Below are 20,433 nucleotides of genomic sequence, written 5' to 3' on the forward strand. Positions count from 1 at the left end.
GTGTAGACAGGTTGTCATACAGCAGTGGGGGCTTTTCTGAAAGGAGACCATTGCTAAACATTAAATGCACACCCAGCACAGCACAGCACAGCAGCTGCGCGGGCACACGCATAGGCGCGCACACATGCACACGCAGGCGAGGAGGCAAACGGCCCGGGCTGGGCTGCGCACCACGTGCTGCACCGGGCGGGGGGGGGGGGGGGTGGCGCGGGGCGGTGCTTGCAGCTCAAGTGGGTGCCAATCAAAACATCAACTTCAAATTGTATCTGAAAGATCAGCCTAGGACCTAAGGGCAGACACATCAGTTGGAGCTCAATTGTTGATCAGATCACATCTAAGGGATTTAGGAGCACAGAAGAGCCGAGATTTGAGGAAAGACACCCCACTGAATCCTTCCACACTCCTCCTCCTCCTCCATACCTAGGTTGCAATATATCTCTGACAGAAAGAAATCAGAACGAAAAAAGAAAATTATCGGCTCGATTTCTGTTCTCTCGCTCTGACTGACTCCAGTAAAGAGAGAGGGGGGAAGGAAAAAAAACACAGAGAGAGAAAAAGAAAGAGAGAGAGATCCAGAGAAGCCCGGGTTTGTTCCGCTCCCCTCCCCGGCTGTTCAGGCTCCCTCCTCCCACTTCTTTTTTTTTTTTTTTTTTGTATAATTCCTTCCCCCCCCCCCCCCTTTTTTTTTTTTTATATTTCTGCTGCTTCTGCCGCCGCCGCCAGTGCCGCCGCCGCCGCTGTGCCCGCGCCCCGGAGATGTCCTTCCCCCAGCTGGGCTACCCGCAGTATCTCAGCGCCAGCCAGGCGGTGTACGGGAGCGACCGGCCCGGGGTGCTGGCCGCCGCCGCCGCCGCCGCAGCCGCCGCAGCCGCCGCTTCGGGCCGGCCCGCGGGCGCCGAGCTGGGCAGCGGCTCGGCCGCTGTCACCTCGGTGCTGGGCATGTACGCCAGTCCCTACAGCGCCCCCAACTACAGCGCCTTCCTGCCCTACACCGCCGACCTCGGCCTCTTCTCCCAAATGGTGAGTGAGCACCGCGCTGCCCCCCGCGCCCCCGCCACGGGCGGAGGCAGGGGGAGCCGGCGGCAGGGGCGGGCGGAGGCCGCGGAGCCGAGCGCGGGGAGCGGTGGGGCGGCCGCGGCTTCCGCCCGGCGCAGGGTCCGCCGCGGAGAGGGGAGTGTGTGCGGTGGCGGGTCTGCGAGGGAGAGAGGGGCCGGGACTGGCGGGCTCCGTCTGCAGGCGCAGCCCCCATCCTCCCCGTCGCTCCAGCCCGGCAAAACTCCTCCGAGTTTTTCTTCTTGGCGGTGAATGGGCTGAGCAGGGCTCCTGCCTCCGTGTTGTCGGCTTTCCCTAGCAACTCGCGTTTTTTTGTTGTTGTTATTGGTGGTGTTGTTGACGGGTGATATTGTCGGTCCTGTGGTTTCAATTGGCTTTCCAGCGCGCTCCTCTTTCCGCCTGGTCCTTTTCTTTGCCACCGAGCTATAAGCAGGTTCCGTCTAAAGGCCAAAGTGCAGCGTCGGTAGCTGGTACGCCCGTTGGCTTCAAGACATTTTCCTTAAGTCTTAAAAATGGCCCGATCCGTTCCCTTAACTTTTCGTATTCTGATTCTGGCGAGTATCATAGATCGGATTTGCATCAAGTAAAGGAGGGCATCTGCATCCCACTATACGCATCGGAGCAGAAAGGCATATTGGCGTTAACTCTAAACCAAATTGCCGTCACTCAGATTGTCCTCGGATCTTTTTTTTCCCATTTTCTTTAGAATGTAATAGTTAAAAAGTGAAACTTTTTTTTTTTTTTTTTAATTAACTGGTTTTATCTCTTGTGTCGTTGAAATATTTTCGTTACTAGTATCTCCAAATTTCGCGGCGGCGGTACGCACAGGTTCCACTTAATTTTAAAATGTTCCTCTTTTCTCTCTCCCCTCCCCCTCAAAACCATAAAAGTGTGAATATTTATAACTGGGTGCATGCAAGACATAACTTGTGAGGGTTTTTAATACATAGATGTAGGCGAGTAAGTAGATACGCTGTTGAACAAGAGTCACCATCTGAAAACAGGTCATTTTGTGCTGCAAACATTTCCTGCGAAGGCACATTTAACAGCATGCATTTCCTATTTTTTTAACCTTGATTCTGGAAATGCAGTAAAAGTTGACACAGAAGCAATGAGTGATTTACAAGTGGCTTCTTCAAAAGAATTCCCAACAGAGATTACACAAAAAATATCATTTCAGCAACAATAACAAAAGACAGCGGAATAAAGGGAGTGCAGAAAGCCTACTCTGTAACACATTACAAAAACTACATCGGGCTTCTCTTTGTGTATAAGCTTTGTCTCTGGAATTAAAATACACGTTGCTTTTTAACTGTCTGACAAAGTTAGATTAGTTTCTTCGCGGACATTTTTGAAGCGGTTCATTTTTAAGGCTGGCACAAATTTCGCAAGAGTAATACTAAGAATGTATTTCTGGACTAGAAAAAAGAGAGATTGTAGCAGAAGCAAGAAAAAGGCTTTAAATATTAGCTATTCAGGAACAGTTCCCTTTCCTATTCGCAAAGTATCCTGGTGTTTTACTACAGTGATTTACCATGACGGTGATATTTCAAAATAAATTCTAAAATTCTGAGCACTTGTAAATCACGATCTAAAATATTAAGTTAATATCTGCACAATTTTCCGTAATAATGAGGCCTAATGTGGTTGCTAGAAAGATAAAATGTTATTTACCAAAACACCTGATGGGATAATTTGACTTGCTGTGTTTTACTATTGATGATAAAAAGAATATTGATTGCAAATAAATCACCTTCTAAACGCTTGTAAACAATTTGTGTTTACTCTGCCCAGATGAAAGTAAAACTTATGAGATAAAGTGTCTACATATCCATATTCTACAATTCGTGGGTTACTTTTCATTCCAGAGTTTAAAGGCTCTTCGAACAGTTAGAAGTTAATGTTTTACGCCAGAATCTTGATGTATGATTTGGGGGGCGGAGGGAGGAGGGGGGCGAGTTGGCTTGTGTGTGGAAAATCTCTTACATTATAAGTGTCTTCGTACTGAAGTTGTGCATTCATCTCCCCAGTCTCGTCTCACGCCAACTCCTTTTAAAGGCAGATCTGGGGCCAAAGACGAATGTTCTGCAGGCATTTCTAATATCCTCCTGGATATTTTGCAGAGAAATGCGACATTGTGCGCAGGCATGAGTTTGTAACTGTGGTGTAGTACCTGCTTTCTCTGCCTGATAATTTCGAGGGCACAATAAATTGTCTCACCAGGCAGAATGCAAAGTTGCTGCACTTCCATCGTTTGATTTGATTTAGTTTGCGGAGAAAATAAGCACGATGTCTGGCAGAGGCCAGCTTAGTCTCTCTCTTTTCCTTTCGCTGCAAGAAGTGGGGATCATTTGGGAATACTTCTGTCTGATCTAAACGCGAAAAGCCTGGAGCGGGGAGGGACGAATTTGCCTATGAAGACCCTTTGCACCGCTCCAAGGTGTATTCCGGCTCCCGGAATAGCCCATTCAGGTCTATTAGAGACGCTAACGAGATAATTGATGTGCTTTTTCCTCTCCGCTTGTCTGAATGTGTTGCAGGGCTCCCAGTACGAGCTGAAAGATAATCCGGGTGTCCACCCTGCTACCTTTGCTGCCCACACTGCCCCCGGCTATTATCCCTATGGACAGTTCCAATACGGGGACCCGGGGCGGCCCAAAAACGCAACCCGGGAGAGCACCAGCACCCTCAAGGCCTGGCTCAACGAGCACCGCAAGAACCCCTACCCCACCAAGGGTGAGAAGATCATGCTGGCCATCATCACCAAGATGACCCTCACCCAGGTCTCCACCTGGTTTGCCAATGCCCGCCGGCGGCTCAAGAAGGAGAACAAGGTGACCTGGGGCTCCAGGAGTAAGGACCAAGAGGATGCAAACCTCTTCGGGAGTGACAATGAGGGGGACCCCGAGAAGAACGAAGACGATGAGGAAATCGACCTGGAGAGCATAGACATAGATAAAATCGATGAGAACGATGGGGAGCAGAGCAACGAGGAAGAGGAAGAGAAGCCCGAGCTCCTGAGACAAAGCAGTGAAGAGGAGCACTTGGAAAAGGAGAAGGATTTGGCACTGTCAGGGTCTGAAGGGCTGAAACCCAAAGACGCGCTGGCCATGGTGAAGGAGGCCTCTGACAACACACGAATCATCAGTCCCGGGGGACAGAACAATTTACAGATGCCATCTCACAGCAAACCCAAGATTTGGTCTTTGGCAGAGACGGCAACCAGTCCTGATGGTGCCCTCAAATCTTCTCCCCCTCCTCCCCAGGTTAACCACACTTCTCCGCAGATCCATCACCCCGCTTTTCTCCCTAGCCATGGACTCTACACATGCCAGATTGGCAAATTTCACAACTGGACAAACGGGGCTTTCCTCACTCAGAGTTCCCTGCTAAATGTGAGGTCTTTTTTGGGAGTAAATCACCACCATGCTGCTCATCACAATCACCACCTCCAGGCCCAGCAACAACCTTCTGTTTTAACAGCAACCCTGGGAGCTCTAAGCAGTGAAAAACCTTCAGAGAGGACCAGTCCTAAACACATAGGTAATGAATGCATCAGACATCCACCTCTCCCTCCACCCTCCAACACACATGCATGAACTTCTCCTTGAGGAATGGAGTCAGATTTGGCCCTGGTGTAACTGCTTTTAACAGAGTTACAGACAGTTTACCCAAGCGTTGATTTTTTTTTTCCTGGAGCATGTTGATTGCATACATTAAGCTCATTTCATGTGGGCTATTACATTCTCACCCTGTACGTCCATCAAATAAGATGGGAATGCAGGAACAGCACTGTGAAACATATTCTTTGAGTTGTGCTTTCCTTCCCTCCTTTCTGACTCTCAGCTCCAAACGATTTCAATAGCAGTCAGAAATGTGGCAAGAAAAGCTTGCATAGTGCTTAAATATTGAAAGTAGGGAATAGCGCTGTAGACACACGCACACATACATAAATACACCTACACACGCCTGAACAAGAGGGGGAGAGGGAGGTGTGTTCTCTGCACACTGTCCAGATTTTTGTTGTTGCTATTCTAAAATGGTTCTCCTGTTGTTTGTTCTTTTTTTTTTTTCTTTTTCTATCTCATTCTAGAAAGAGAAAATGTACCAAGAACTGAATCCCCACCTCAGCCACTAAAATCGCCCTTCCAGCCTGTCCGTGACAAGTGAGTTTGTTTGTTTGTTTTTACTGCAGGAATGTTACTTATGTGAAACAGAGTGTTTGAATAATGAAGACTAATTGTAACACCTAATCATCACCATAATAATACATACAGACAACAAGAATAACATAGAAGTTGCTGTAATCTTTTCAAAGTTAGGCTAAATTACAATTGTACATAGCCAGCCTGTAACTTCTCTGAAACTTAAAAGACCTCAAAGACCTTGTGTTAATTACACCAGTGACAATGATTTCTGTGCAATTAACTAATACTAGGATGCTATAGCAATAGACAGGCAATTATAGGAAAGGATTCTCTTTTTTTTTTCCTGAAAGATTGTTACGTCTTTTTTTTTTTTTTCCCCTCCCTTCCTCCCTGCAGCGCTTTGGCTCAGCAAGAGGGAACACCGAGAATTTTAACAGCTCTCCCTTCTGCTTGATTAAATGATTTGGTGAAAAAATATTACAGAGACTGGGATTAAGGACAGAAAAAAAAAAAGAGGAAACGATATGAACGACTCCCATCAATCTCTTTTTGCAATAAGGTGGTGCAAATCCATAAAAGTGATTACACAAATCTGTAGATGGATCCCCTTCTTCACTGTACCATTTCAGATCGTGTTATTCTAACCATTCTTGGATTATTTGTTCGGTAAATGTTTCCCATGTGTTTGTGTTTTTTCTGTATATAGAGTGATTTAAGATTGTAAATAACGCGTCAGCAAAACTTGTCTAAATCATATATTTTTGTCTAATAAACTAAATGAAATTATGAGCTCTCTTCAGGTATGTATTCTGTTGCTGCAGATCTTAGACGTATACTACAAATATATTCAAACGTTTATAATTTGCTTTCTAAAAAGCCTTTGGGTAACTGAAACTTAAAATACCAAATCAAAGCTTTTAATGACTTTTGTAACTATTTTGTCAAACACAAGTTGCGACACGGAATTGTGTTCCCTTTTCATACACGTAAATTTAAGAAGCTGAGTGAAGCTGCTTCGTGACTAGTAAAAGTTATTTTTTCAATTGAGATGAATCAAACGTCTTCTGTAGTATCCATTTTCCGAACACAAATGGATCTGACTTCCATATACGTTATAAAATACATTCTTGAAAACGAGAGCGACAAGTCTTCTCACAGTTCCCTAGTGTATAACTTTGCTGTCCAAAACGATTCCTAAATTGGATCAAAAGCTTTAGTGCTTTGGTATATATTCCTACCGAAGCCGTGAAAAATAATAGATTAGGAAATAGAATTGTTTGTAACGATTTACGCTTTAGATAAACACAGAGAAAATATGACTGCGAAAGGTTTTTCCCTGTGACATTAAGCACAATCTTAACAGAAAAAAAAAATGGCAGCTCTTGCATTTCCAGAAGAAAGTTCTGCGATTCCGATCTGTTGGTTGAAAAGAGACTGCGAGACAATCTATCGGTTTATAAAGGCATTAATCTTCCAAAGACGGTCCGTTAAAATGTGTAATATTTTGCGTGTTTACTTCTTTTTTTCTCCTAAATGAGAACACTAAGTGAGCATTGAGGTGCTAATAAGATACCAGATGGCTGTTGATGGTGGAAAATGGAAAGAAGCAGCTGGGAAAGTCATTAAGAAATAATGTGGTGACGCCCTACCCAAAATGAACCAACCTCAAACCAGGACTTGCAGGAAACAAGATGAGATTTTAAAATAAAATATTAATTAAATTATTGTCAGAGATCAGAATATTGATCTTGATTTAGCTGCAAAACGATCGCTAGCGCAGAGGGGTCTCGGTAAACTATCGCTTAGCGATCTGTTGACAAAGCAGCGGAGGCGGTAGGCTTCTACTTTTTGCCTTTTTCACGTGTGTCAGAAAAACAGATCGGACGAAGTAGATTTTGTGTGGGATACCTGAAGGGCTGAAATGTACAGCGCATTGTCTGAAAAGAGACTCTTTCTGACATCCTGCGGTTCCCAGCACAGCATCCATGAGTTTCCTTTCTGTCTTTTACTTGTTTTCTTTTTCCTAAATCACCGTTGGTAACGGTTCCAACAAAAGAGTACATTACAGTTTTAACCAAACCGTGATAACTTAGCTTTTAGAGCAGAAAAAGGAGAGGGAAGACGTCTTTAGAAAATAAAAGGAAGAAAAAAGTCTTCATGCCTGTAAAGCCAAACGGCGCGTCAGACCAGCGCTGGTGTAAACCTGTCGGAATCGCTTTCTCTTTCCTATCAATTCAAAAGAAATAGCTGCAGCCCCGCACCGGCTGCCCCTCGCCCCCCCTTAGGCCCGGCTTCCAAATTCCTTGCGGGCAGCGCAGCCTGCCCCGAGCAACCCGGCGGCCCGGGGTGCCGCCATGGCCGCCCCTGGCCCCGGACCCTCTCCTCCACCCTCCCGGCTGTCATCGATGGGCACCGCTCCTCCAAACGGCACGGAGAAGGGGCGCAGGGATGCTCTGCGAGGCGGGGCGAACGCGGCGGTGCCAAATCGGCTTGGGAAGAGAGGAGAGGGGATTACTTTGTGGCGTATTAACGTCAGAAGGGACTTTAACTGTGGAGAGCAAAGGAGTGGGAGAGTGTGCAAGTGCATGCACGCACTCCTGCCCTCCGACCGCCAGCGGCAGGCAGCGCCGAGCCCAGATGAGCGGGTCCGAGCGGAGCCGAGGGGTTCCGAGCGGTTCCGAGCAGGGCCGAGCGGCCAGGCGCGGGCCCGGCTTTGGGCAGGCTCGCAGCGCCCTCTGTGGGCTGCGGGCGGCGCCGTCCCCTCGCTCGGCGCGGAGGCAGCCGGAGGTGCGGGCCCGCAGCTCGGCTCAGCCGGGGGCGGGGAGTGGGGGGAGCTGCCCGCCTTTAGTTCAGCCAGAAAGCCAGCAATATCCTCCTGAGTGTGCTTCCAGTTTCGATTATCCTCCGGAGAGTGATAATTCCTAATAGTTAGCTGGTTGGCAGTTTTCCGCCTTTGGAAGCCTCAGCATCTCTAGAGCAGACTCTGCTGCCGAACTTGACTTTTGGTTTGTTTTTTTTCTTTTTTAATCTGCCTGTTTGAATTTTCCCCCCCCTCCCCCCCCCCAGTAATGCCAACAGCTGTGATGCTTCCCTCCCCAACCAGCTGAGAGGGGTGAATGAAGCTCCGCGGGGTCAGCGCAGAGCCAGCGCCGGCCACCGCCTCTCCCCACCGCGACCACAGCGTTTGCCGGGGACGGGACGAAGCACGCGGCTCCTGCCTCCCCCCGCGGCTGGCGAGGGCGGTGGCAGCCCAGGGAGCTGCCCGACAGCGGCGGGAGGAGCCGCGGGCTGCGTGCTCGGACGGAGGGTGCTTGAGCCCGTTCCAAAGTTTCTGGACTGGAGGGCAAGTGGCTTCCCCTTAGAAAAGGGAAAGCCGAAAAGTAATAAGGCCATAGTAAGAACTGTCGTGTTGTTCAAGTGGGGAAAGCTCTAGCGTGGGTGCGCCCCTAAGCCCCCAGCAGCCTTCGAGGGCTCTTTTCTTAGCCTAGCTGTCACCTGGAGCAGAGAGGTAATGTCGTGTGTTTCCCCGCTAGCCACACCGAGGTGGCCATTTCTCTTGGAGGAAGTTTCAGCGAGAGCGGACCCGTGCGAGCGGTCACCGCGTTGTCGCACGGAGTCCGCGGAGGCGGCCAGTTCCCCGCGGGATGCGGTGCAGCGCCGGGCGGGACGCGCGCGCACACACCGTCCCCGCCCGCTCCCTGCCGAGGGCCGCCCCACCCGCCCCACGCCAGTTTGGGGCAGGAGCGGGGGCTCCGTATTTCCGAGGTTTCGCTGGTCACGTGGGCCGTGCTAGGAATGATCGTTTACGTCACCCTGGCAGGAGAATAATTTGTCGTTTTTCTGTCATATTTTCCGTTTTCATTGAGATCCACCCTGGCAGATGTATAACAGCAAATAGCACAGGGTAGGGAGAATAATAAAGCACAAGCTTAAGCTAAACGATTTGCCTTAATTGGGAATGCTTCGAGCTGATAAGAGTTAATTGGAAAGTCCTAGTTTCCTACCTCTTTTTTTTTTTTTTTTCTTTTTTTTTAAGCGATGACGGGACCCGAACCTGATAAATAAAGTCAACAGGAAAATTTGCATTGAATCGGATGGGAGCTACATAGAGTAATACTTCTTTTAGAACAACCGAGCGCCAAGATACATTTTCATGCTATTTTAAAGGGTGGCAGAAAACATTTTTCATACATATTTGCATAATCATCCATCCTCCCCCAGTAAAAATTGTCTCCCTGTCTTGTTTCTGTTATTGTTTACATAGCATTAACAGAAGAATGGCAGAAATCTTGTGAAGAAAGAACACTGAAAAGTTGATATAATCTCGAGTTCATCAAACTCCGAAATTAGCAGTTGCCGGAACACACTAAAAGCAACCGGCAGCTTTACGGGGATCTGGCTTTGTCGCAGAGACGTAGTTATGAAACGTGCTCATTGGTATGCATGCCTCATTTTTTATTCTTTTTCTATTTAATTCTGAAAAAAAAAAAGTCTATTTTTAACTAAGAAAAAAAAAAAAAGCCCGGAGAAAGGGAACGAGAAAATTAGTAGGGTGCATGTGCCTAAACTATTGGCTCGTTCCTATGATTGCTATGGTTCCCGGCTCCTGTCATCCCTTTTTGTTGCTTTGGTTGAGTTTTTGACGCGCACACTCCAAAACTTGAGCACCCCCGAATCCGAGCAACCGGCCGCAGCCGGGGGGGGGGGGGGTTGCCTCCGGGGCGCGGCTGCCCCCACTAGCCGGGTCCCGCCGGGTCCCTCCGGGAGCCCCGCACCAGCCCTCACCGCGGGGCTCGTCAGATCTCCCGGTAACTTTCATTGTGTGACCATGTTTTCCTCTCCACCCCGCCAGCCTTTTTTTTTTTTTTTTTCATGGGCGCCGATCAATTATTCACAAGCACATTTATCTCCCCTGCAATATGGAGAATTCATATTCATATCTCTGTTTTAGTGGCCTGACACTGATTAATGTAATATGCACCGCGGCTCCGAGCGCAGCCCCGCTCTATGAATCATGCGCTATAAAGTTTCAATCGTCCTTGTAGATGAGACTATTACAAAGAGCGCGGAGCGGCGGGGGCGGGGAGGCGGGGGCCGGCAGGAGAGATGGCTCTTCGCCGCTGCCGGCCATCGGCCCCGGGTTAAACAGGCTCGTATTGAAATTACCCGGCGGCCGACGGGGGACAATGTGGGTCCGACATTAGTTCCGCCCGGCGGGACTCCGGCAGACGCGACTCACCCGCCCCGGCCAGCCCCGGCCGCCCACCGCCGCCCCACGCCGTCTCCCCGCCGGCCCGGCCTGGCCCCGGGGAAGGGGCTGCCGGGGCCCAGCCTCGGCCACCGGCCCCCTCGGCCAGGCAGAGGCGGAGAAGGCCGCGCTGGGCCACCTCACCTCAGGGGAGAGGGGGGGTTGCCCGGTGCCCGCCATGTCGGGTGGGCACCCCGGGGCGGGAAAGGGACTCAAGCTGCCCCGGGGTGTGCCCGGGCTGCCCTACAGGGCCCAGCATGCTGGCAGGCTCGGGCATCACTGCGGAGGCCGGGCACCTGCGCTGCGACTGGGGAGGGAAGGCGTTAGAGGGAGTCTCCATCGCCTGACCAGTTCTGATGTTGTTGTTTTTTTGATTTTTTTTTTGTATTTTTATTTTTTTAATTCCCAAATGTCCTTAAAAGGCGAGGTGTAAAGAATGGCCGGGGCTGGCGCAGGCGCACTGGGCAGGCTGTCAGCAGGCAAGCAGCGCAGGGGAAGGGCTGATAAGTAACAAGTGCTCTGTGAAAGGGAGCCTCAAAACACGGGCCCTGGCACATGTCCTCCTTCCCCCTGCCCCTGGCTCAGTTTGGGGTTGAGTGCCCCTGCCCTCTCGGCGACCGCCCCACACCTAAACGTCCTGCGTTTGGCACTACCTGCCTCCCTGCAGGCCTTCAGGCAGATGGAGGGGAGCCCCAGGCCCACACGTGCTACCTGCAGGCCCCAAAACCCAGCTGCCCGCCATGGGTCAGGCGGCCATGGCCTAAACTGTCTGTGGAGGTCCCCGATGGCCTGCAGGAAGCGGGAGGCAGACATGGAGCGTTGCCATCTGGGACCACCGGTCCCCCTCTGCTGGGAAGGGCAGCAGAAGCAGCTGGCAGGACCTGCGCCTGCCACCGGCTCCGTGGGGGCTGCAATGAAAGGAGGGACGTGGGACCCGATTCCAGGCTTTGAGCCGCCAAGTTTTACGTTTCAGCAGTATATCTTACCTGGGACTAACAAGTAAAACACTGGAACATGTAATAAACATGGCCTGCGTGGCGTGTTTTCCAGTGAAAAGTTACAGAAACGGCTGCTGGCGAGGCTGGTGTTCCCCATTGTGCGGTGCCCCCATGCAGTGCCGTTCATAGCTTGCCTGTAAAACCAGCCATGTGGACAGGAATCGCTGTTAACTACCGGGAGACTGAAAACCCCATAGAAATAGGTATTCAAAATTTAAGACTTCGAAAATATGAGCTCTTAAAACTAAACAATGTACTTCTGTGAGGAATTAATTTACTCGAGGCCTCCTGTCACCATTATTAATATTAGTTTTGGCTTCCCTTTTGTGTATGCGAAGAGAATACATGCACGGGTTTTTACAAAAAAAGTGGAAAAAATGTCTTTTATCTGTTTTTACTTACTTTAATTAGCATTACAGACATCCTTCACATCTTATAGCCAAACTTGTTTCCCAACATGTTCCTCTAGAGTCAAGCTAATGCAAAAATGCTAACATGGGTCGCACACCGCGTCCTGGTAGTGCCTCTCCTGAGAGAACAGAAAGCGCCGGCGTAAACTCTGTGCAGAATTAAAGGCGAGTTGAAAAAGTAACATTTATTTTTAGTCCAGATTTATGGCTGACCCGTAGATAATTAAAGGTTTTATTTTGAGCTGTTGGCCCCACACAATACATTGTCCTTTGTTGCTGCACAAGTAGTGCTTTCCCTGTGCTGCCTATGGTTCAAAAACAATGAAGCAATCCATTTATTTTGTTGGTCAATTGTAGCACAAAGTGAGGTGGTCAGTGTGGAAAGTTTATCACTGTCTTGTCCCTTTGGAGGAGGCAGAGCATTCACACACCCTCTGCCCCAGTACACAAATGTCAGTCTTTTTGCAGGCTGCTGTTTTCCTTTTGAAGATGCCGATGGTGTCTCTGATCCACTAATCCATTTATCCAGTTTCATGAGTGCATTGGCTGAATACGCTCACAATAGCCTTGCCCAGCTGGAAACAAGAAGTCAGTGAGTGCAGCCGGCACACCTACCAATGCCTGACACCACTCTTGGATGAAGCTCCAGTGCTTGTCTCAAAAAAAACCCCCATCCCAACCCAAAACAAACCCCCTAGAGCCCCCAACCTGCCATGATGTGCCCAACGCTGTGATCCTCCCCTCCCTGAGAACAGAAGTATTTTTAGCACCATCTATAGCATGCTATAGGGCTGTATTATTTTCACAATATTCATCTGTGTCAATGAGGGTTGAAGAATTCTTGAGGAAAAAAAATGCCTCTGTGACTCTGCAAACAAGTGCACGTTAAAGAAACTGGTCAGTTGCTGCCAAGGGGGAGGGGGCACAGGAGAGGCAGTGGGCAATGGGCTTTGTGTTCAGTGCTGTGCTGTTACTTGCCAGCTTTTTATTGCATTTTAAATCTATGTTTAATTACCAGCACTATTGGTAATAACAGAATGTTTGAAAATATTAAATACATTTGTGAGCTTGTGTGAAAAAGAAGTTAAAAGGTGTTCAGTGCACAGAATGTTAAAAAGATCTCACAATGAAGTGATTAACATTTTTATGAATAAAATTAATCACGCATTAACTCTGCAGCTCAATACATCTGAATGCCAAATGTTGCACAGCAGCCCTTTCCCCTAAACCCAAGAATTTGGATGCAGTATTGACCCACATCAAACACTCGTCTATTAGTAATGGCAGTGTAGTTATGAGAAGATATTTTAATAATGTACCTTTACATTTGAGGCAAGCAAATAAAAGGGAGAAAATAAATTGAGGATATTTTGTCAGGATTTGTGAGGACTGGTAGGCACATAAAATACATTAGGAAGCAGCCAACGGGGGCAACTGTTCGGAGAAAAAAGAAGTTTATGTGGCACTCATGGAGGCAAACGGCAAAGTCACCGTAGTAAACAGATTCCAGTGGATTGCACTTAGCTCTCCTTGGCTCTTATTAGCGTGCTCATTGTTCTGGGCAAAGCTTATTAGGTTTTAAGATGGGAGCTTACTATTATTAAAATTTCCACTGTGTCAGATAATAAAATGTGATCTCTTTCTCTTTCTCTTTCTCTCCCCCCCTCGGTGTGTGTGTGTGGATATGACTGCGCGCGCGTGCGCGTGTGGGTTTTCTAATCTCTTGCCACTGTGGTTTTGGGATTATTCCAGCAGGCTGTACAAAGGGAAGCAAAGGCATCTGAAGTGTCACTCTACAGCTGTGGCAAAGTAACAGAATTTCCATTTTGTTGATGCTCCCAGCACATGTGTGCAGCAGAAGGTGATATCAAAGGAGCCGTTCTTCCTCAGTTCTGCACATTATTTTTCACTGCTGTGGCGAATCTCTCTGAGCTCCGTGAACCAATAAAACAACGGTCCCTGTTTGAGTTGATATATTAATATTTACTGAGGATTTGCAAGGTCGGGGCTAAATGTCAGCAGATTGCTGGGGCAGTACTGTGGGGAATAATTAAACAAATCTCACAGCAGTTCAGCCTCCTAACATCTTTATTAATCTTTTTTTTTTTCCCCCTGAAACAGTACACTGAAATATTGCTTTTTCAACCTTAGTGAAGATTTGGGAGAAGTTTAATAATAAAATCTTGGATTGGAAGTATTTGTTTTTGACAGTTTCTTGGCCCACTTGCCCGCAGATGTTAGTTAGCTGTGAAGGCTGTGATGTGTGAGTTATCACCAAGCTGCTGGGATTCTCACCTGCCTCTCCATCAAATTCATCTGACCAGTCTGCCGAGCACAATAATATTGCTGCTGTAAACAGAGACCCAATTTGGCTTCATTAAGTAGTGGGTCCACTTCTCTAAGAGAAGAAACTGGAGGACCCCAATTCAGTATGCATGTCTCCCTTAACGTGATTATAGCATGCACTTTAGTACAACTTAGACAATTCTCTTTAATAAGCTTCATAATTAGTGTTGGGATGCCTCATTACAAGTCATTGCCTGTAGCAGTCCTAGGCCAAACAGCCCTTCTCAATCTGATTTTTTTTTTTATCAGGCAGCAGGAGCTGTCTAGAGCTTTTTGTTTGTATAATGGGGACTCGCATTAAGCCCCCAGTGTAAAAATACCACAAGGAAATTAATTGCTTCTGTGCAGATTCACCACAGATGTGTCCTGTTGTGGGGAATGGTATATTTCTGACATTGCTATACTGCAGTGTGCTTGGAGGAAAAAAAAAGTCTGGAAAAGCTACAAATGCAAACATATTAGCATCCATATAGATTCCTTATGCTGTAACCAAAAACAAGGAGATTTTTAAAGTGTGTTAGAGCCTTCGAGCCTTTTTTGAAATAAAGTGGGTTTTTTTTTCTGATTTTTTTTTTTTAAATACTCAGAACGCACTAATAAAACACGCATGGCCACATAATTGTTTGGTACTGTCTGATAAATGTGCTACTTAAAATAACACACACGAGGAGTACAGTGACTCAACGCAATAAGAAGGCTGACACACAAAGCTGCCCTCAAGGTCAGTGGTTTGATATCTGTCACTGTTGGTCAGGTTGTGAATCACAGCTGCAAGTTTCAGCAAGTTAAGGGGAGGAGGAGCATTTAGAGTGCTTGCCCTGTAGAAAAGAAAAGCTGAGCTGGTGGTTTGTTAGCTGCCTCTGAACATCACCCTGCAGCTTCTGAGTAATGCCCATTCCCCTGTCACTAAAGCAAAGCTGGAAAGTGCCTTGATCCAGATAGGAGCGCTTTGATTTACTTGTTAGAATTCAGGTGGAAGGGTTTAGCGTTAGCAAGTCTACCACTGCAGAGCCTTGTAGCGCTGCCCTCCCATTATTTATATCGATTTCTTTCATCTCAATTCTCATAAACTTCGGTTTTGACTTTGGGCTGATCCCTCTGATACAGTTGCATTTGCCTAGTGACTTCACTGTTGATAATCAAATATTAACAATTCACCTCACAACAGTTACAGGAATGAAAGACCCATTTAGAATAATATAATGGGGCTGTGGCATTTGGCTAGAAATAACTATTTGCATGTGTGACTGTGAAGGAGACTCCTCAATCTATTAATTCTAGGTGCTACAAAATGGAAAAAAAACCCAAACCACCAAACTAACAAGCATCTCCTTTGCTCAAATTCAGGATGTTGCCTGTCTGATAACAATACAGTGGCAGGAGTAATAAAACTGTTCTACTAATGAACCTCCCAGATTAGATTTTCTAAGTATATGCAACATAAAAAATTCACAGGCAAGTGAAATTTCTATATTCAGTCCCACTGAATTTACATACAAGAAACACTTCACAGGCCTTAGTAAATGTATCCGATAAGCTTGATTTCAAGAAAATCCGTATGTTAACTGCAAGCAACAGTGGGAACATGTAAGTTAGGTAAACAGATCAGATCAGCGTTTGGTTTTACCACACCACTTCATAGGATCTTTTACCAGCTGTTTCAGAGCAAAGGGCAAGATAAACTGCATAGACTACTACACAAAGTCTTGCTTTAAAAATAAGTTGGATTTTTCTCTTTTTTTTTTTTTTTCATTCTTTTGGTTCTACTATGATAGTAACGCTTTGCTCAAATATATGCATTTTACTTTTTTTTTTTTTTTAAGCTATCAAAGGAGTAAACAGCTCAGATTCACAATCCCAGGGGAAGTGATTATTATTTTTCTGAGTCTTGCAATAGCAGTACCTGGAATCCTCTTGAAAATGGCTTTGTATAACATAGAAGAAAGCCTCTGTCCCAGAACAGGTGAAATTGTACTAGATGAGATCTGCACAGAACATAACAAAGAAACACTGCCTCTGTGAGACTGGCAGAGGATGGAAGCGCAGAGGTGGAGAAGTGCTTTCCCTGAGTTACCTACTTTGTTTATGGCACAAATGAGAACCCGAGCCTGAGAATTAGGGCTTCCACTTGACAGAGCTCAGGTGTAATGGGATGTTTCAAAGATTTGCAGTGATTGCAGGTGAGTGGTGGAGCCAGAACTGGTACCGTTAAATTGCATCTGCAGCCTCGTAATGTATTCACCACCATTTCATCAACTCCCATGATGTCACTTGAACATTGTGACTCTCTCATCTGAATTTACACACTGAAATCCGTACTTAGTTATGTGAGTGAAGGCAACGTGATATTTACAAATTGTGCTTATTCTCACTGGACTTATCAGAGCAGCTTGCCTTACAAAGGATTACAATCGTAAGGAAGGCCTTAAGACCAAGGTTGGGGAGGTTTATTAACTTAAAAAAATATTTTTAAAATACTCCAAGTACTTCAGTGGTTAAAAATTGATTGAGGAACCTACTCTTGGTCTCTTCAGTTTGAAAAACATGTTGTATATTTAGAGAAGCAATCTGATGTACAAAATGATGAAATACTTGGGAAAATTGCTTTATAAACAGGTTTTTTATTGAATGAATTTCTGAAAACACCAGGCAAATCCTGCATATTTTTGTATAAAAGTATAAATAATTTACAACTTCACATGCAAAACTGTATGTATAATAAGATAATTTAAAAAATTGGAAAATTAGTTTTAAGAGATGGTAAATCTTGAAAAATACTGTTTAGCAAAGTGAGATTATGATAAATATATCCATAAATATGGTTCTCCTATGCACAGAGAGGAAAAGGGAAAATGGGTACTTTCTTCATCTGAGACAGGCATGTTTTGGGCTGAGTGAGGGAGTAGGAGAGTTACGAGTATGGATATAGTAAAAGTACTTCACTGCTTCTCTGAATGTCGGCAGTTTGGAATCTGCTTGGGAATATGAATTAAATATAGAGCACAAAGTTTTTACTAGAAGGAGTTTTTAAGAACAAAAGAGAATGAAACAGGATGTCATTTTGAAAAAGAGTGGGATACAGTGAAGAGAGTAGTGGTGATGGCGCCTCTGGTAGAATTAAAAGGACTAGTGTGCTAATGAAAGAGATTAATATCTTCTGAGGGGAACTGGATATGGAGGTGTACAACCTGTGTGTCTCCTGTGGCTTACTTTCCCGAACCTTAAAGGGACATTGATGCTTTAATTCAGCATCTCCCTTTGGAGAGGAATGACTTGAGGGAACATATAAATTCCTTCTCAAGTTACATTTTCTCGGTAGTTATCTTCTTACTAAGTTTACAAGAAATGAAAGCAGTAGAACAGAGGAGGAAGCGGAAGCCAATTCATGTCACCAAGTACTTTTTTTTAAATTTATATGGCCTTCTACTATTGTATATGTGTGTGCATGTGTATGTTAGCGAAGAAATTGTTCCCCCAGGCCTTGCTCATACGGGCTGCGCTGTGAGTCTAAGTGATTACATGTGGACAAGAGGTAAGAGGAGGTGATATACTGTGAACACAGGAAATTTGTATACTTCTGGTAATCTGTGGTAAATCCACCAGGAAGCTAGCAAAGTCTGATCTTGCCTTACATTTTGGGTGGCTGCTATCTGGGTATGAGGATGTTCTCAGAAGGAGCATGAAAACTAAGTTGTTGGGCTCCTTGAAATGCCTAAACATACGTCTTTCTCAGGCAGGACGAGTCCTACAGTCTGCCTAGGCACTCCCTTACCAATTTATGCAAGGTGTATGGACGATGAGAGAAGTGTAACAGAAGTGCTGTTTTCACCAACAAACTTGTCCCTCTCAATTGCTTTTCCATCATAAGTGGTGTGTCTATGTTCTTGGCCTCACTAGGCTATTGGTTTTGCTGCTTTTTTCCCCCCCTAAATAATATTTTGCTTATAGTATTGGAGCTGATCTACATCTGTCTGATAGCCTCTTATCAGCTTTGAGAAACCGATCCAGTTTGGTTGCATCTCTGTGGAAATCACCCTTTGATAGTACATAACATTCATACCCTCAGTGCAGGTCCTTTGGGTCTTGGGTATGATCACAAACATAAAATGCAAGGGTTCTCACTTGCATCATTGGCAAGTGGCTCTTATCTTTGGAGCCATGATCTGCTCAGATCTGTCTTGACAATAAGCACTCATAGCTCTGGACTCAATGACCATGGATGTGGCTTCAGTCAGCTGCTCCTGGAATGGAAGGGCTGTGGCTGAAGACCATTTGTGTAAGTGTTCATTGATCAACACCTTTCCTCAGGGCCTTTTCCTGGCTTCAAGACTTTTATCTTGGTTCTCTCATTCTTTGTCCTCCCTCTCAAATAATATTCTCTTCTTTGTTTCTCCTCTGTATCTTCTCAGCAGATAGGAGGCTTTCCCTTGTGTTGCTGTAAGAACAGGCTGCTGTCAGCAGACAGCCTGTCTGTTCTGTCCTCTACACCAGACCTCCATGTCTGCCTGCCTTTACTCTCGCTTCCCTCTCCAAACTGAAAACATTCTCCTCCCCTCTTCCTTGAAAAAAATGACACTTTTAAACTTCTTGAGAAACAACAAGGGAAAAAAAAAAATGTTCCACACTGGGTGCCAGCCTCCATCATCCCTTTACATCAGAAAACATACTCCTCAGCTCACTGTTGAGGGTGTACGGATGTCATTTTACTGAACTTTTGGGAAAGGGTGAGCAATGGGATGCTGCTCCCAGGCAATCACTACAAACATCACAACCTGTCATCCTGGCCAGTCTTCTGCTAGTCTTGATCTGAGCAGAGGAATACAAGAATACTGCTGTTTGGCCTGACAGAAGCTTCTTCTTACATCAGTTTCAAAGGATGACAGAAGAATGCTTGGCTGTGCATCTCCTAGAAAGAATCATAGAAACATAGAATCATAGAGTAGAATGGTTTGAGTTGGAAGGGACCTTAAAGATCATGTAATTCCAACCCCTCTGCCATGGGCAGGGACACCTTCCACTAGACCAGGTTGCTCAAAGCCCCATCCAACCTGGCCTTAAACACTTCCAGGGAGGGGGCATCCACAGCTTCTCTGGGCAGGCTATTCCGGTGTCTTACCACCCCCACAGGAAAGAATTTCTTCCTAATATCTAATCCAAATCTACCCTCTTTCAGTTTAAAACTGTTACCCCTCGTCTTGTCACTACATGCCCTTGTAAAAAGTCCCTTTCCAGCTGAAGCACAATCTCTCATATCCCCGATCCCAGGGAGAACTTCTTTTGCACTTGACAGTCATCTCCTTCAAACCTTTCACTGAAATGAGATTTGAGACTCCCAGGTCTTTGTAAGAGACCGTTAGTCCATACCTGAATGTGCAGAGGTTTTCATCTCCCTGGATCAGAGCATGTGCATGCAGAGCTCACAGGGAAGACAGGGAAAACAGCAGTAGAGCTAAGGGCAGCCCCAAAGGACCTCAAGCCCAGAGAACAAACACATGTTGGAAAGCACAAAAATATTTTATTGTTGTCAAATGTATAAACCTGATGTGCAATTCTAACCAGATCAGGCTTTGGGCTGTTTGCCCAATTATTCATAAGAAAGTGTCCAGAGTGGATAAGATTGTGAGATTCTCCTGGGACACAGCTCTTGATCTGGTTGTTTCTTGTTGTGTTTGACAATACACAGTTCTCTGCCAGAGGGAATTCTGGGCTTACATCCATGTTCATCCTCATGTTCAGTCAGCAGGGATAGGACTAGTTGTGGAAGTGTGCTATGTGTAAATCAAGAGTCCCTCTGAGGGATGGTGAAATTGTGTTAAGTCTGGTCTGAAAGTGATCTCCATCCTTCCCTCTGACTCCTCTTCTACAGAAAGAACAGTGTTTTGGGATTTTCTACGGTAAATCTCCCTTCCTTAAAGATTTGATCATCTTGCTTCCTAGAGATGTTGAGGGAATTTCCTCAGAAAGTTCTGAAACTGAGCTTGTGGAGTAGAAAACCAGCACAAGACAATTATTCCCTCTCATCTGGTGTAGAAGGATAGTCTGAATATCCCAGTATGGGTTTTTCAGATGACTGTAGGTGTAGCAGAACTGTATCCTAAAAAGTGTGAGAGAATAACTGATCTCTGGCTTGTGAGCAGTGCTCACTGAATATGTAGAGGAAGAACAACTTCTGGGTGCATTAAAGAAGAGGTTGCCAGCCTGGAAGCCTGGTGCTAGGCAGTGAATATCTT

The 20,433-nt window shown here is 46.1% G+C and overlaps 1 protein-coding gene across 1 annotated transcript; it reads left to right on the forward strand.

Moving 5' to 3' along the window:
* Positions 1-756: 756 nt before the first annotated feature.
* Positions 757-5,655, forward strand: IRX1 (iroquois homeobox 1). Its single transcript, XM_068396960.1, has 4 exons — positions 757-1,020; positions 3,594-4,596; positions 5,147-5,219; positions 5,598-5,655. The coding sequence occupies exons 1-4, from the start codon at positions 757-759 to the stop codon at positions 5,653-5,655; spliced, it is 1,398 nt and encodes a 465-aa protein (XP_068253061.1).
* Positions 5,656-20,433: the final 14,778 nt, after the last annotated feature.

Source organism: Nyctibius grandis, chromosome 3, assembly GCF_013368605.1.
Source record: "Nyctibius grandis isolate bNycGra1 chromosome 3, bNycGra1.pri, whole genome shotgun sequence".
Classification (NCBI taxonomy): Eukaryota; Metazoa; Chordata; class Aves; order Nyctibiiformes; family Nyctibiidae; genus Nyctibius; species Nyctibius grandis.

Coding starts and splice junctions, on each gene's coding strand:
- IRX1 (XM_068396960.1), top strand. CDS start 757: ATGTCCTTCCCCCAGCTGGGCTACCCGCAGTATCTCAGCGCCAGCCAG. Junction 4,597..5,146: donor GACCAGTCCTAAACACATAG/GTAATGAATGCA, acceptor ATCTCATTCTAG/AAAGAGAAAATGTACCAAGA. Junction 5,220..5,597: donor TTCCAGCCTGTCCGTGACAA/GTGAGTTTGTTT, acceptor TCCTCCCTGCAG/CGCTTTGGCTCAGCAAGAGG.